This window comes from Geotrypetes seraphini, chromosome 16, assembly GCF_902459505.1.
Source record: "Geotrypetes seraphini chromosome 16, aGeoSer1.1, whole genome shotgun sequence".
NCBI classification, from domain to species: domain Eukaryota; kingdom Metazoa; phylum Chordata; class Amphibia; order Gymnophiona; family Dermophiidae; genus Geotrypetes; species Geotrypetes seraphini.
In genome coordinates this window covers 33,530,363-33,545,402 of record NC_047099.1, presented here as the reverse complement: position 1 = coordinate 33,545,402, position 15,040 = coordinate 33,530,363, and the positions used below count along the sequence as shown (strand labels likewise).

At 46.9% G+C, this 15,040-nt stretch overlaps 1 protein-coding gene across 1 annotated transcript in view; it reads left to right on the top strand.

Moving 5' to 3' along the window:
- The window catches only part of FGF11 (fibroblast growth factor 11), a 63,026-nt gene that overhangs the window by 39,211 nt on the left and 8,775 nt on the right, over nt 1–15,040 (top strand). Inside the window, exons 2-3 of the mRNA XM_033924520.1 lie at nt 11,439–11,549; nt 14,324–14,427. Coding sequence (XP_033780411.1) covers nt 11,439–11,549; nt 14,324–14,427 — 215 coding nt within the window. The remainder of the gene's footprint in view (nt 1–11,438; nt 11,550–14,323; nt 14,428–15,040) is intronic.

Sequence of the window (15,040 nt, the reverse complement as noted above, 5' to 3'; positions counted from 1 at the left end):
CCTTCCCTAGCTCTCACGGTGAAAATTGTTTATATTCAAGTGCATTTGGTATTCTATAAACTCTGGGTATGATTTTTTATTTTTTTTTGGCAACGCGCATAGAATGTCTCCTTGTGTTTCGAAAAAGAAAAAGAAAAAACCTATACAAAGCTTGTTTTCTGCTTTGACCAAGTTCAGTAAGATTCGGTCTATATCCTCCTGAATAAATTTGCAATAAGGCTACAGTAACAGCGGCTACCTCACCTAAACAACGTTGCCACCATCTATCGTCATGATAAGGGCAGACGCTATTCTGTTGTAAAGATAAACAATTACCATGGTTTGCCGACAGGAGGATCTGATTTTATTAAAACAAAATTGTATCGGGAGTATCGGACCATCAGCAGACGGTGCATTTGTCGGAACCCCGTATAATTAAGTATCCTGACAAAATTCCCTTGTGGCTTGAAATCTTCCTTTCTTCATTTCGAGAAATTTCATTTGGGAATTCCTCTCCACGTCGCCTGCCACTTCAAATGAAAGAAGGTGATAAAGTACCCTGGAAACAACCGCTCCAGCTTTATGGTGTTGCAATGCATTTCATGATCGTTTCAGCATTTCAATTAATTTCAAATTTATACAAAAATGCTACGAGCCGTAAATAGAGGAATGATGTGGAGTTATCGGCAATGAATATGCATGATCTTGATTTGCATACCCTCCCTCTATTATATGCAAATTTCTTTCATGCATATTCATTGTGAATCTCCTTAAAAAAAACACAAAAAAAACTGACTGGCAAGGGGGTACTCCAGGACCGACTTGGGAAACACTGATTTATAATACGGTTGCACGCAGGTTTACAAAAATGCTTTCTGAATTTCTACATCCATGCAAGCTTGAGGGGGTGATATCTGTTCATACCACGTTGGAGATTTTCTTGTTCATTCTGTCACTGAAAGAGAGAGGCTGAAAAAGGACAGAGAGGCAAGAGCCAGCGTGGGAGAAAGAGAGAAAATGCAATTGGGGGGTGGAGGCATGGAGAGGCGGATGGAGGGGGAGAGAAGAAGCAGTCGGCCATGTGCAGATTGAGAACAAATTAAGATGGAAAATGAGAACAGCTGGTTTAGCCCCTGGGCACTTCAGATCAAACTACCTTTCACTGTTATGCTTTAATTAACTCGATCGAGGTGTTGCCTTATGCTACGCACAGACTCTATGAAGAGTAATAAGACGACGCTGTATATTATGGTCTTTTCTGGCTTTGTGCTTGTCGTGCTTTTGAAGGTCAAAAGCAGAATAACAGGGCAATAAGGAATATTATGGGATGTTCTGGTCTGGTGCTGTACTCGGAGACCTCAGGTAGCAGTGCCCAGGGGCGGTGGGAGAGTAATGGAAAGAATTTGATGGAATCAGCAGTCCCTGAATCTTAGCCTATAATTAATAAGCCTCCGAACCTGCTTTAATGGTGATAGCGCGTTGGCAAGTTTTCCTGGTTTTGTCAAGGATGGAAGGAGAGGTTTATGCAGCGGAAAATCACCTTTTCCATGTGGTAATCAGTCCTCTGAGGGCTCCAGTGTAAGAAAGAGAGCGCGGGGGAGGCACGGCGGCAGCATCCCTGTATGGGAAATGCTCTCACGGATGAAGGGTTTCCACCTATAACCCTCATACTGTTACACGGGTTGATTGCATTCCTAGTGCTATGACCGCTGACCGGGATTCCGCACTGGACGATAAGACTTGGAATCAGAATTGCAGGCTAAAGAAGATAATGGATCACAGAATGTGAAGTAGAACACTTTTATTTTAAAAAATAAAATAAAATAGCCCATAAGAACATAAGCAGTGCCTCCGCCGGGTCAGACCACAGGTCCATCCTGCCCAGCAGTCCGCTCCCGCGGCGGCCCAAACAGGTCACGACCTGTCTGTATCACCAGAAGGGGCTCCCTTGCCACCTTGGTTTCTCATTTAAGTCCTGTCTTCCTATCGAAGTCCTAACCCTCCGGTCTTGCCCATGCACGACCTGGTTTGGTTTCTATACTCATTACCTGGTTAGCTTTCTATACTTGTGTTACATCCCAGCTCCTCCCTCAGTATCCCATGATCCCTTTATCCCTCAGGAATCCGTCCAATCCCTGTTTGAATCCCTGTACCGTACTCTGCCTGATCACTTCCTCCGGTAGCGCATTCCAAGTGTCCACGACCCTTTGGGTGAAAAAAAACTTCCTTGCGTTTGTTTTGAACCTATCTCCCTTCAGTTTCTCCGAATGCCCCCTTGTATTTGCTGTCCCCTTCAGTCTGAAGAATCTGTCCCTATCCACCCTCTCTATGCCCCTCATGATCTTGAAGGTCTCTATCATATCTCCCCTGAGCCTCCTTTTCTCCAGAGAGAAGAGCCCCAGCCTATCCAACCTCTTGTCATATGGGCAGTGTTCCAGCCCTTTTACCATTTTCGTTGCTCTCCTTTGGACTCACTCACACATTCATCCCCAACCGGTCATACCTACCGTCCAGCTCTAGAGACCTCCTGCCATGGCCTACCCCCAGAAGCCAAGATCAAAAAGAATTAAGGACTAAAGCCCAAACTTGTAAAAAAAAAAAAAAAAAAGGTGCTTCCTATGTAAGTAAGGCGGGCTTGTCTGTGTTCTAATGTCATTAATTCGTGGAAGCGATTCCGCCAAGCCCAAAAGGCAGGAGTGGTCGATTGCACCTAAATACTAAGAATCATCTTTTTACCCAAAACTTCAGATTTCCGGATCAATATCCTGTTAAGAATTTGAAAAGATTCATATTCATCCAAAAGGAGGTTGCCGATGATAGCGACAGAAGGCGGTTTATACGGGGCAACGAAGAGTTAAGTGACTTGCCCAGAGTCACAAGGAGCTGCAGTGTGAATCAAACTCACAACCTGGGGCAGCTGCTCTAACCAATAGGCCACTCCTCCACTCTGCTATAATGGCAAAATTAACATCTATATATATATATAATTGGATGTATGTTCCAGCATAACTCTGAAATGCATGGACAGATTTCACCCAAACTTGGTATACATATCACTTACTATCTGGGGAAAAATACTGTGGGGGTGGGAAGGGGGGGGGGGTCACACACGCAGATACATCAGAATTTAAATATATAGATGGACCAATGGTGTGAAGCTTGGGGAATGATGTCACACAGTCAGAATGATGTCACAGTTAACAGTATATAAGGAAGTCCAGGGGTGGGGTGGGGTGGTGAAGCCTAAACATAAGAACATAAGAATTGCTGCTGCTGGGTCAGACCAGTGGTCCATCATGCCCTGCAGCCCACTCACGCGGCGGCCCTCTGGTCAAAGACCAGCGCCCTGACTGAGACTAGCCCTATCAGCGTACGTGCTTGTTCAGCAGGAACTTGTCTAACTTTGTCTTGAATCCCTGGAGGGTGTCTTCCCTTATGACAGACTCTGGAAGAGCGTTCCTGAAGAGAAGAGAGAGACACATGTCTCCAGTGATAGTCCTAAGGCAGGGGTGTCAAAGTCCCTCCTCGAGGGCCACAATCCAGTCGGGTTTTCAGGATTTCCCCAATGAATACGCATGAGATCTATTAGCATACCATGAAAGCAGTGCATGCAAATAGATCTCATGCATATTCATTGGGGGAAATCCTGAAAACCCGACTGGATTGTGGCCCTCGAGGAGGGACTTTGACACCCCTGCCTTAAGAGAAGAGACAGAGAGAGAGAGAGAGAGAGAGCATGGGTGAATCTTCTGGTTTTGTGGATGTTGGTGGATTGAAATTTGGTCCAATGAGGCAGGAACTCAAGAGCAATTGTCCAATCCCAAGGCAGGAACTCGGGGGAGGAGGGGCTATTTCTTCTCCATGAGGCTGGCCTTTTCTCCGATCACAGAGCAGTTTCAGTTCAAAACTTTTTTCCTCTGCCTCCAGTGACATGATGTCATCTGATTGCGTTGTGTTATTAGTCACACTGTCACTTTGTTGATCGGCCTGAGACGATAGTAAGCTGCACCTGGCCATTCCTTTGTCATCCCCTGAATAGGAGTAATTAACACTGCCTGAAGGCAGATGGCTCAGGCTCTCAGAAGCCAAAGCCAGAAATACACTGTATTTCAAGCAATAATTTTATTAAAATTCAATCATGTCTTGGCTCAGACAATAAATTTATACTTTAAATCCAACCAAATTAATCATATCATTCTACACCACCTGCTGCTCATGCCGACCTCGGCACCCTTCTGACATCACGTCCTGGTCCCCGCCACCAGGAAGTGACATCAAAAGGGAGCCAAGGCCGGCAAGAGCAACAAATGGAAGAGGTGCGTTGGGGGAAGAGAGGGGCTGTTGCCTTCAAATATTTAGAAGAATAGATGCCAGACTGGGATTTTGGCACTCTTTCTCATCAGAGTCCTGAGTCAGTGCCACTAGGAGGGGACACTTGAGATAGAGGGGGGAGATACTGGATCACAGGAAGAAGAAAGATACCAGATTGCGAAGGGGGGGGAGGGTGGACGATGCACCAATGCAAAACGTTGGCTCAGGATGCCACACGCCTTTGAGCCGGCCCTGGGGGCTTGATATAACACCCATTGAAAAACACATCCAAGTGGTTTGCAAACAATATATACAGGGAAAGAGAAGTGAAAAAAAAAAAAAGAAAATAGAGAGGGGGGAGAAGGAAGGAAAATTGAATATACAATAAGAGATAGGAAAAGAGGGATAAAATCTTGTCTAATCAGGATTGCTTAATCGCACTTCTCCAGAATGGGTTTTTTTTTTTTAATATTAAGGTTTTTTTTTATTGTAAACGGCCTTTTGGTTTCTTTTATATTTGCGGCATATGAAATAAATTGAACTTGAATGGCCGAGGCCCAGAGCTAAATGAATTCATCGAGCCAGGGACGCCATCTAGCTCCCCTGCCCGCCATACCCGGCAGTTCTAGAAGGAGGCTAGGGCTCCCACGATCAGCAGAGACACCCTGAATCAGCGCAGGAGTCACAAAAGCGGAACATCTCAGCTTCCCCTTATGCTTTGGCAAGAGATGAGAAATTCAGTCTTCTTTCTGATGCCTTGCGCGGAATCAGATCCCTTCGCCCCGTTTTTACTGCTGTCTTGGTTCACCGTGTTCTTTTGTCCTTTAGTCACTCATCTGGATTATTATAACTCTCTTTACTTTGGTCTGCCCTCAAAGCTTAAGCTTTCTTCCCTTCTCTTTCCAGCCCCCTAGTCCAGCATTGATCCTTCACCTCCCTCCCATGTCCTTCCCCTGCAGCCCTCTAAACATTACCTTGTTTGCCAGAAGCAACAGCATGTGCAGCGGGCTGATTTCGGCCAGCCCTGGGTCTACCATCTGCCATGTCCCACCGATAGGAAATTGAAGGCGTTACACGGGAAGGAAGAGGAAGGGAAGAGAGGAGAGGGAGCAATGCTGGCTGAAGAGAGAAGGAGAGAAACTTTGGACCGAGAGAGGAGATGCTTCACCTGGTCCAAAGGTCTGTCTATGAGCTTGGGTCAGGGGTTTTAGTGCCCTGAATCTCCGGCACCCTGGACCAGAGTCTCACTTGGTACCGTGGTTGAGCTGGCGGACAGGCTGGAGCCCAGGGCAGAAATTAAGGAGGGGGGCCCCCATCGATTCCTCTCCTCTATGCTCCTCCCCTGATTTCCCCATCCATCATCTCTCCCTTCTTCCTCCTTCCCTCCACTACTCCCCACCACCCCCGGTTTTACCAAAGGCCCTCCCATCCAGCATCCCTCCCTTCATTTTAAACTCAGCTGCTCCAAGAGACCCCCATGGGCTGGGATGCCCTTACCTTATCCGCACACGGTTCTGATTCTCTGCCACTGCCTGCAGCCTCCTTGGCGCTGATCCTCTGCCGCGGTCCACCCAAGAGGAAGCAGGAAGATGCATCAGAGGGGCTGGGCCACGGCAAAAGAACAGCGTCGAGGAGGCTGCGGGCAACATTAGAGAATCGCTTTTGCGCCGGCAGCCTCCTTGCGTTTTTACAGGTGAGGGGGGGCTTCAGAACAGGGTGGGGAGAAGGGAAGGACATACCAGACCACGAGGGCCCTCCGGGGCTATAAGGTCCAAGGCAACTGCCCTGTTTGCCTCCCCCTCCAACATCGGTCCTGGGTCTGGGGATATAGTCAGCGCTTAAATGGTTAAGCACCAATATTTAGCATTAGCAGTTAAATCAAACTGCTTAAAACAAAATCCTCTCTTTATGTGATTTTAAATGCTGAATAATTCTTTATTTGTTTGGGGTTTTTTTTTTTTTTAGCTCATCCTCCCAAAGGAGCTCAGAATGGGTTACAAAATCAGGAAATCAAGCATTTTCCCAATCTGTCCCAGTGGGCTCCCAATCTATCTAATGTATTTGGGGCAGTGGAAGATTACGTGACTTGTCCAGGGTTACGAGGAGCAGCACAGGGCTTGAACCCACAACCTCAGGGTGCTGAGACTGTAGCTCGAACCACTGGGCCACACTCTCCTCCAATACAATATTAGAAGTGAGCCAAGTATAGAACAATGAAGCCATTGTGACATCACAGATGAGGTTGGCTTTTATTGGTGGAATGAGGCATTATGTCATCAGGGAAAGGGATTGGGACTTGTATACCACCTTTTTTGCGCTTTACAACCGCACTCAAAGCGGTTTGCATATAGGTACTTCAAGCATTTTCCCTATCTGTCCCGGTGGGCTCCCAACCTGGGACAGTGAAGGATTACGTGACTGGCCCAAGGTCACGAGGAGCAGCACGGGGTTTGAACCCATAACCTCAGGGTGCTGAGACTGTAGCTCGAACCGCTATGCCACATAAACCCATATATTCTGTGGTGGGGCTCAAACGTGGTCCAGCATTGAATATTCCAGAAGAAAGCCAATGGCAGCCAAAACAACATTCACTGCTGCCGGCTGAACACTGACCCCCCTCAGCGTTTTCTGACTATCAGATCCATTGTCTCTGGGAACATGCACAGATAAAGACGTTTTGGGACAAATTATGGAGCTTTCTGCTCGGTGAAACTACAGTACACTCAGAACATTGGAGGCACGTCTTTCGGACTTTATTGATGATCGTTCACCGTAATCTGAGCACATACTATTTTTTTTGCAAAGCCTGTCTTATTGATAAGAAATGTCTCCTGATTCGGCGGATGCAGTTGGAGCCAGCGGGAGTTAAAATGTGGAGGGGGGCCAGACGCACGACTTCTTGCAAAAGGAGAAACTGTCTCTGCATTTCAATCTGCAGAGCGGGCGGTCAGAGTATTTTATGAAATATAAATTGGGATCCATTTTTGGACTCTCGGACCATGCGGTTCCCTTCCTACTGGATCGAGTTAAGGACATAGGGGTTGGGATGGGGGAGAAGATGGCGGGAGGGGTAAAGTGGGAAAACTTTTAGGGAGAATGGGGAATGTTACATTTACCGTTGCCGCTTGTGTGCTCTGGAAATGCAGAATTAGGACTGACTGTCATAACTGCAGCAATGACTTTTCATAAAAACCAGAGCAACCCAAAGACACTATATAATATTTTGTCAAACAGGTTGGACAGCTGCCAGGGAAGGTTTCTAGAGGTGGGTCCTGAGAGACATTCACATTTCATCAACATCTCAAAAAAAATAAAGTACTCTGAGCTATCTCCGACACCTCAGCCCGTATGGAAATCTGACAGCCAGAACGCTTCCGTCCTGCTTTGCTCTTCTGGTACTAAGATCTGGACCAGACATGGGGGAAGCCACTGCTTGTGCCGGTATCGGCCGCATGGAATGTTGCGAGGATCTGGGTTCCGGAATCTTGCTACTCTTTTGGGGGATTTTGGAATGTTGCCACTCTGTACCGTCCCCCCCCCCCCCCCCGGGTTTTTGCAGCCCAAATGCGCGACCTTGCATTTCTCGGCATTAAATTTTAGCTGCCAAATTTCAGACCATTCTTCAAGCCTCGCCAGGTCTTTCTTCATGTTATTCACACCATCCGGGGTGTCTACTCTATTGCAAATTACATGTGTAACAGGTAATTAGCGCCGATTAGCACCAATTACATCAAGTGATTGGTTGTTAATGCCAACTAGCAGCTATCAAACTAAGTTACACTTATAACTGGCGCTATTCTATAACTTGCGCACACGACGTTGCATGCTAGGGGCCTAGATTCAATAAATGGTGATCAAAATCTGGCACTGGAAGAAATCAGCTCTAAAAAAACCTCAAAACTAAGCAGCACTGTGGAAACGAGGGTCTTGGCGAACAGTTCATTGTAAAAGAGTCTTCGCGGGTAAAAGCGATGCATAGACCTGAAAAGTCCAAATAGCACACGGTGTCGCCATGAAATTTCCCACCCCTGATTTTCAACGGATGCCCTCTTAAAGGACCCACGGCCATAAGATGGCATCCGTTGAAAATCAGGGGGTGGGAAATTTCATGGCGACTCCAGAAAATATTTCTTCACCGAAAGGGTGGTTGACCGCTGGAATAATCTTCCACAACGGGTAATTGAGGCCAGCAGCGTGCCAGATTTTAAGAAAAGATGGGATTGGCATGTGGGATCTCTTCATGGAGGGAGTTAGGGGGTGGGCCATTAGGGTGGGCAGACTAGATGGGTCGTGGCCCTTTTCTGCCGTCGTGTTCTATGTTTCTATGGTATCGAGTCTGCGTTTCGGTGTTAGACAACCTTCTTCTGGGGTCCGTTCTAATTAAACCACAAAGAATAGAAACGATTAAAATAAAAAAAATAAAGCAACCGAAATACTGCGTGATAAAAGTTGGAGCGCAGCCAACAGTATTTCGGATGCTTTTTTTAATCATTTCTATTCTTTGTGGTTTAATTAGAACGGACCCCAAAAGACGGTTGTCTATATATATATATATATATATATATATATATATATATATATATATATATATTCTTTATTCATTTTTAAAATCAAATACATAGTGCAAACAGATGAACAATCAAGTAATATAACATATTGCACTCAATTCCACCAAATAATATACAGCTATCCACCCCCCCCCCCCCCCGCCCTAACCCTCCGGCCCCCCCTCCTGGATGTGTATAACAATCTTTCAAGAATCAAAGGGAAATAATGTTAATAATTCACGCTCATATTTTACAATATTTTGTTAACGGGCCCCATATTTCCTTGAAGAAGAAGGTTGTCTATTACCGAAACACGGACTGTGTCAGGTCCACACCGCGGACTCGCTACTGTCTACTATTTGGATTTTTCAAGTATATGCATCGCTTTTACCTGCGAAGACTCTTTTACAATGAACTGTTCACCAAGATCATCGTTCCCACAGTGTTGCTTTGTTTTTTTTTTTGGGGGGGGGGGGGGTTGTCTCCTCTTAACTGTGGAGCCATTTGGTGAATTCTTTCTGTTTGCTTTAGAAATCAGCACTAAGCCTGAAACTATAAAGCGAATCTCACTTCCCACGCCTAATTTAGACATCAGACCTTGTGACCGGCTAAGACCTGGACTGGATCAGCCAGAGTCCTGACCTGGGTCATCCAAGCCTCGGCCGAGAGGTTGACCAAGGCAAGGAGGGTAGAGGGGTGTGTGCATCAAATAAAAATGTCCAGCAAAGGTGTTTAGTGTGAATTATTATTTCTTTATTTTCCGGCTTATACTTTGGCGGAATGAACAAACAAAACACAAACTTGCCCTGGTGGCTAAACAGCCTGTTAACCCAACCAGGTTTCAACCGTTGAGTAAATCCACAATCAAAACATTGTGCTTGCAGCAAACTGTGCTCTGCCAGTCTTTATTTCAAACAAAGAAAAATCAAACTTTCCATAACAAAGTCCTGGAATCAGCTGGGACTGCTCCGCCTGGTTCCCTCACAGTATTCCTATGCTTTGTACAATGTCAAAAGCAGTGCTTCCCACTCTTCTGTTCCTCTATCATCTGGGGTTTGTGAGGCAGTAGGGGAGAACGAGAGGGCACTCTCTAAAGTTGAAAGGGGATAGATTCCGTACGAACGTAAAGAGGTTCTTCTTCACCCAGAGAGTGGTGGAAAACTGAAACGCTCTTCCAGGGCTGATATAGGGGAAAACACCCTCCAGGGATTCAAGACAAAGTTAGACATGTTCCTGGTGAACAAGAACATACGCAGGTAGGGCTAGTCTCAGTTAGGGCGCTGGTCTTTGACCAGAGGGCCGCTGCGTGAGCGGACTGCTGCGCATGATGGACCACTGGTCTGACCCAGCAGCGGCAATTCTTACGTTCTTAGCATATGTGGTTTCCCCAAGTTTTTACTCAATAAGCATGTCTTCAGGCAAACAGGATCCATTTCATAATCAATTGTGCACATTTCTTCTGGCATTTCGATATCAAAAATTTTGTTACCTTCAGAAGAGTACTTACAAGCTCCAGTCCTGAGAGTTTCTCCCTGTTGCCTGTGGGAAATGCTGGTTTCCGGCTTTTGTACTCTGGATTGCACCGGTCTGTCTCTTTCCAAGGGTTCAGGTAGGCTGAAGGTTGGCGGTTGCCTCCAATGCCCAGAGACCACACCCTTTTCTCTAACCCTGTGCTGATTGTCTCTAGGTTCGCCTGTGGCTCTCTGGTGTTCTGCGAATGAGCCTGGATAGCTTCCCTGCTGACTGGCCCTGCCCCAGCAGAGCTGATTGCAGGAGCTAATCCCTGTGTGGGTTGGGCTATCGCCGGCTTGGTGCCTGCTGGCACTTGTAGTTCTTTGCCTTTAGCATTCCCTACCCTAGAGCTAGGCAAGTATCATCGGGTCACTTTCGGGCTGCCCGTCACTTGGGATAAATTCTTCGGGGCAGTTTCCCTGACACGCCTGCTTCTGGGAGCAGGTTTAGGGATGTTTTTAGAGCACTGCAGGGTTTCTTCCAGCACGACTTACACAACTTACGCCTCCGGGAACTTGGCGTAAATGTTGGCACCCAAGTCAGGTTCCATAATCACACACACACAACTCCTCAGAATGCCCCAGACATATCCAGTCATGCCTCCTTTTTAGTTACACATTAGTACAGAATAGCGGGCAGCCAGATGCGCATACAAGTTTTAATGAGCTCGTTACTCTAATTTGTGTGCACACCTTGGATGACATATGTAGAATCGGGGGGGGGGGAGGGGTAAGTGTAAAAATGTGCATGTGTTTATAGAATGATGCAGTTTGTGTATTGGTGGCGTAAAGGTGATGGGACTTGATGTACCTCTTTTTCTGTGTGGTTACAATCAAAGCAGTTTACATATTTTACACAGGTACTTATTTTGTGCCTGGGGCAATAAAGTGTGAAGTGACTCGCCCAGGGTATTAAGGCAGCTAGTCTAACCACTAGGCCACGGCTATAACTAAAACCCTACATCAGCCTCATGTGTCTCCTTTTTTTTAAATTTTTTTTTACTTCCTCTCTACTTCTCTTGCTGTACCTGTTGCCTGCTCACCTCTCCTTTCTTCTGCTTCTCTCTCTTCTCCCCTCTCGCCTTCTCAGAGCCTCAGTTGAAGGGCATCGTGACACGGCTGTTTTGCAGTCAGGGTTTCTACCTGCAGATGCACCCCGACGGCCGGATCGATGGTACAAAGGAAGATACCAACACTTACAGTAAGTAATTCATTCTTGTTTCCTGCTTCTTCCTGAGCAGCCGTGGGAAGATACAGGGGCGGTGGGGGGTGGGGGGGAGACATCTCAGTGAAACCCTCTCCAAAATGCAGTGGTCATTTGGCTAGTTAATGATGAGAGGTTAAATCAACTTTATGGTAGCCACCCCGGGCACAGTCTTGGTGAGGGTGCCAGCACCCATCCTCCTATCTGCCCCCTCGCTCCTTGCCCGCCCCCACTCACCCCTTTCCCCGCACCTCTTTAACGTTCCCCAGTATATGCAGCAATGCCAACCTGCTGTCACTTCCTGGACCCATGCCTAGGAAGTGACAGGAACAGGGATGTTTTTTGTCATTACGTTAAGTTGACCTCCTCCAGCACTTTTTGAGGCTTTTTGAAGTTTGGCTCGCAAATCGGATCCATACCTTATCTCCGCCTCACCATGATTTCTTACTTGCTTCTTCATCATCTCCCGTCTCCCTTTCATTTTACCTCTATCTCCAAATGCCTCACTCCAGCCCAACGTCTCCTAGCATCCCATCGATCTGTGAGGATTTTTTGTTGTATACAGCCCTGATCCCAAATGAGGATTTTGTGCAAGTTGAGTTCAAATCCCCTGAATTCTATAACGCTGTGAGCCATCCATGTCCCTCCTATTGTTACCCTCTTTTTCAGACCTGTGTGGAGTAACTTAGGCGCTGTTCAGTGGCATAGCGAGGGAAGGAGACACTAGAGGCGGTGGCACCCGACATCGCGGAGCTGCGCACCCCTCCTCCGCGCTTTTCCCCACTTCGCCGCCTCCCTGCTCCTTCCCTGGCCGCACGCACCTCTCTCCGCCTTGTTTTGGGCCAGCCCCGAGTGCATTACTTTACCAAGGGCTGTGAAAGCGGGGTGACCAGGCAGGGCGCAGATATATAGAGGTGTACAAATTTCTCCCCGCCCATCATCTCCTCTCATTGGTGGTGGAGAAGCGGGCAGGATTGGAGGGGGAGGGTGCCAGTGGGACAGTTATACAGGATGGAGCCATAGCTCGGTAAAAGGTAAAGGGATGGGTCTTGAAATATACCGCTTTTCCTGGGTGGTTTACGCAGTCAAGGCAGAGCCCTTCATTGAGCTTCTTCATTTCCACTGGACTTTCCAGATCTAGTTATCCCTGTGGATGTGATCCACTGAATGAAAAGGCACCAAAAGTGATTAGAGAATGACACGGGAACAAATTTTTCCACGTCCCCACGGGAACTCATTTTCCCATCCCAGCAAGTTTTTTTCCTGTCCCTGCCCCATTCCTGCAAGTTCTGTCCTCATCTGCCCAAGCCTCAAACGCTTTAAAATCATAAGCAGCAACATTCTAGAGCTCAGATTGTGATGTCATAATGCCTCATTCCACCAATGCCTAAGCTCCGTCCTCATCTGCACAAGCCTCAAACCCTTTAAAATCCTAAGTAGCAACATTCTAGAGCTCAGATTGTGATGTCATAATGCCTCATTCCACCAATGCCTAAGCTCCGTCCTCATCTGCACAAGCCTCAAACCCTTTAAAATCATAAGCGGCAACATTCTAGAGCTCAGATTGTGATGTCATAATGCCTCATTCCACCAATGCCTGAGCTCCGTCCTCATCTGCCCAAGCCTCAAACGCTTTAAAATCATAAGCGGCAACATTCTAGAGCTCAGATTGTGATGTCATAATGCCTCGTTCCACCAATGCCTAAGCTCCGTCTTCATCTGCACAAGCCTCAAACCCTTTAAAATCCTAAGTAGCAACATTCTAGAGCTCAGATTGTGATGTCATAATACCTCATTCCACCAATGCCTAAGCTCCGTCCTCATCTGCACAAGCCTCAAACCCTTTAAAATCATAAGCGGCAACATTCTAGAGCTCAGATTGTGATGTCATAATGCCTCAATCCACCAATGCCTAAGCTCTGTCCTCATCTGCACAAGCCTCAAACCCTTTAAAATCATAAGCATTCGAGGCTCGTGTGGTTAAGGCAGCGCTTACAGGAATGGGGCAGGAACAGGGACAGCAACAAAACAAAGGGGGAAATTGAGTGGGGATGGGGACAAATTTGTCCCTGTGTCATTCTGTAAAAGAGATATGAACTGCATAATCCTGCAAAATATAAGCCTCATTTTTGGTGCAGGCTCCAGCGGTAACAGCTCCGACGCTCGTAGGAATTCTCATAGGGGGGGGGGGTCTCTTACCAGCAGTTCAGAAAATTATTGAAAACCTACTTATTTAAGAAGTTTATGTCATTTCTAGCACAACAAAGAAAAATGGGGAGACCCAATAATCCACAGTGAAAACAATCCACCGATGAAAAAAACCACAAAAAAACCAAAACCCCATGGATACAGACGTTCTGGAGATAATTTATTAAACACTGACATATAAAAACATGATTTTTATCACTGTATTTTTTTTTATCATTGTACTTTTTTAATTGAATTTTCATGTTTTTATATGTCAGCGTTTAATAAATTATCTCCAGAACGTCTGTATCCACGGGTTTGAGGGTTTTTTGTTGTTTTTTTTCCATATGTAATTTCTATTTCATTGGTGTTTATTGTCACTGTGTCAATTTTCTTTTGCAAACCGCATAGAACTCCTAAGGCACTGCGGAATAGAAATAAATTTTGCTCAGCAGGTCGTATAGGAAGACTCAGTCGTTTTCCGTCTACCATGAGGCTATATTATCTGCTTCCCCCACTCCCCTCTCTCCGCACACCTGTGAGGTGACGTTATTCAGTCCTTAACCCTTTTCCTGCCTCTCCAGGTCTCTTTAACCTCATCCCTGTTGGACTACGTATTGTCGCCATCCAGAGCACCAAGTCTGGGCATTATGTGGCCATGAACTCTGAGGGCTACCTGTACACTTCAGTGAGTACCTTTTGCATTCTCGGTGATGCCCCGCAGGCTTTGGGCCTAGCTCTGTCACTGACTCTATATCAAAGACACTCAGACCAATACTCAAAGGCAGGGAGGGTGAAGGGGGCAGTACGCTCCAGGCGCCAGCTTGGTGGGGGTGCTGTCACCTCGCCTCCTCTCTGACCCCTTGCTGCGTGCAAGCCTTCCCTTCCCTCCGACACCCCAGACACCAAGCACCCCCCCCCTTGCCTTCCGATCTCCCCAACCACTCCCACAAAATCCTGATGGTCTATTGGGTTGGGGAATTCAGATCAGACCCTCCACCCCTGACATTGCTCCCCCCCATAACTTTTTGTCAAAAGTCAATCAGGAGGGATACCCACTTCCTTCTGTCTTGAAAGGTTGCCTCATCATTATGGCAGCCCTACCCCTTCCCGGTGCATCCTAAATGCACTGGAAGGGGCCTAAGGTCCTGATTGGCCAGGTGCCTAAGCCATCTCCCCTAGAGGAGGGGCCTTAGGCACCTGAACCAATCGGGGTCTTAGGCTCTTCCTACTGCATTACCAACATACACTGAGAGGGGCCTAAGGTCCCGATTAGCTCAGACCTAGGGGAGGAGTCTTAG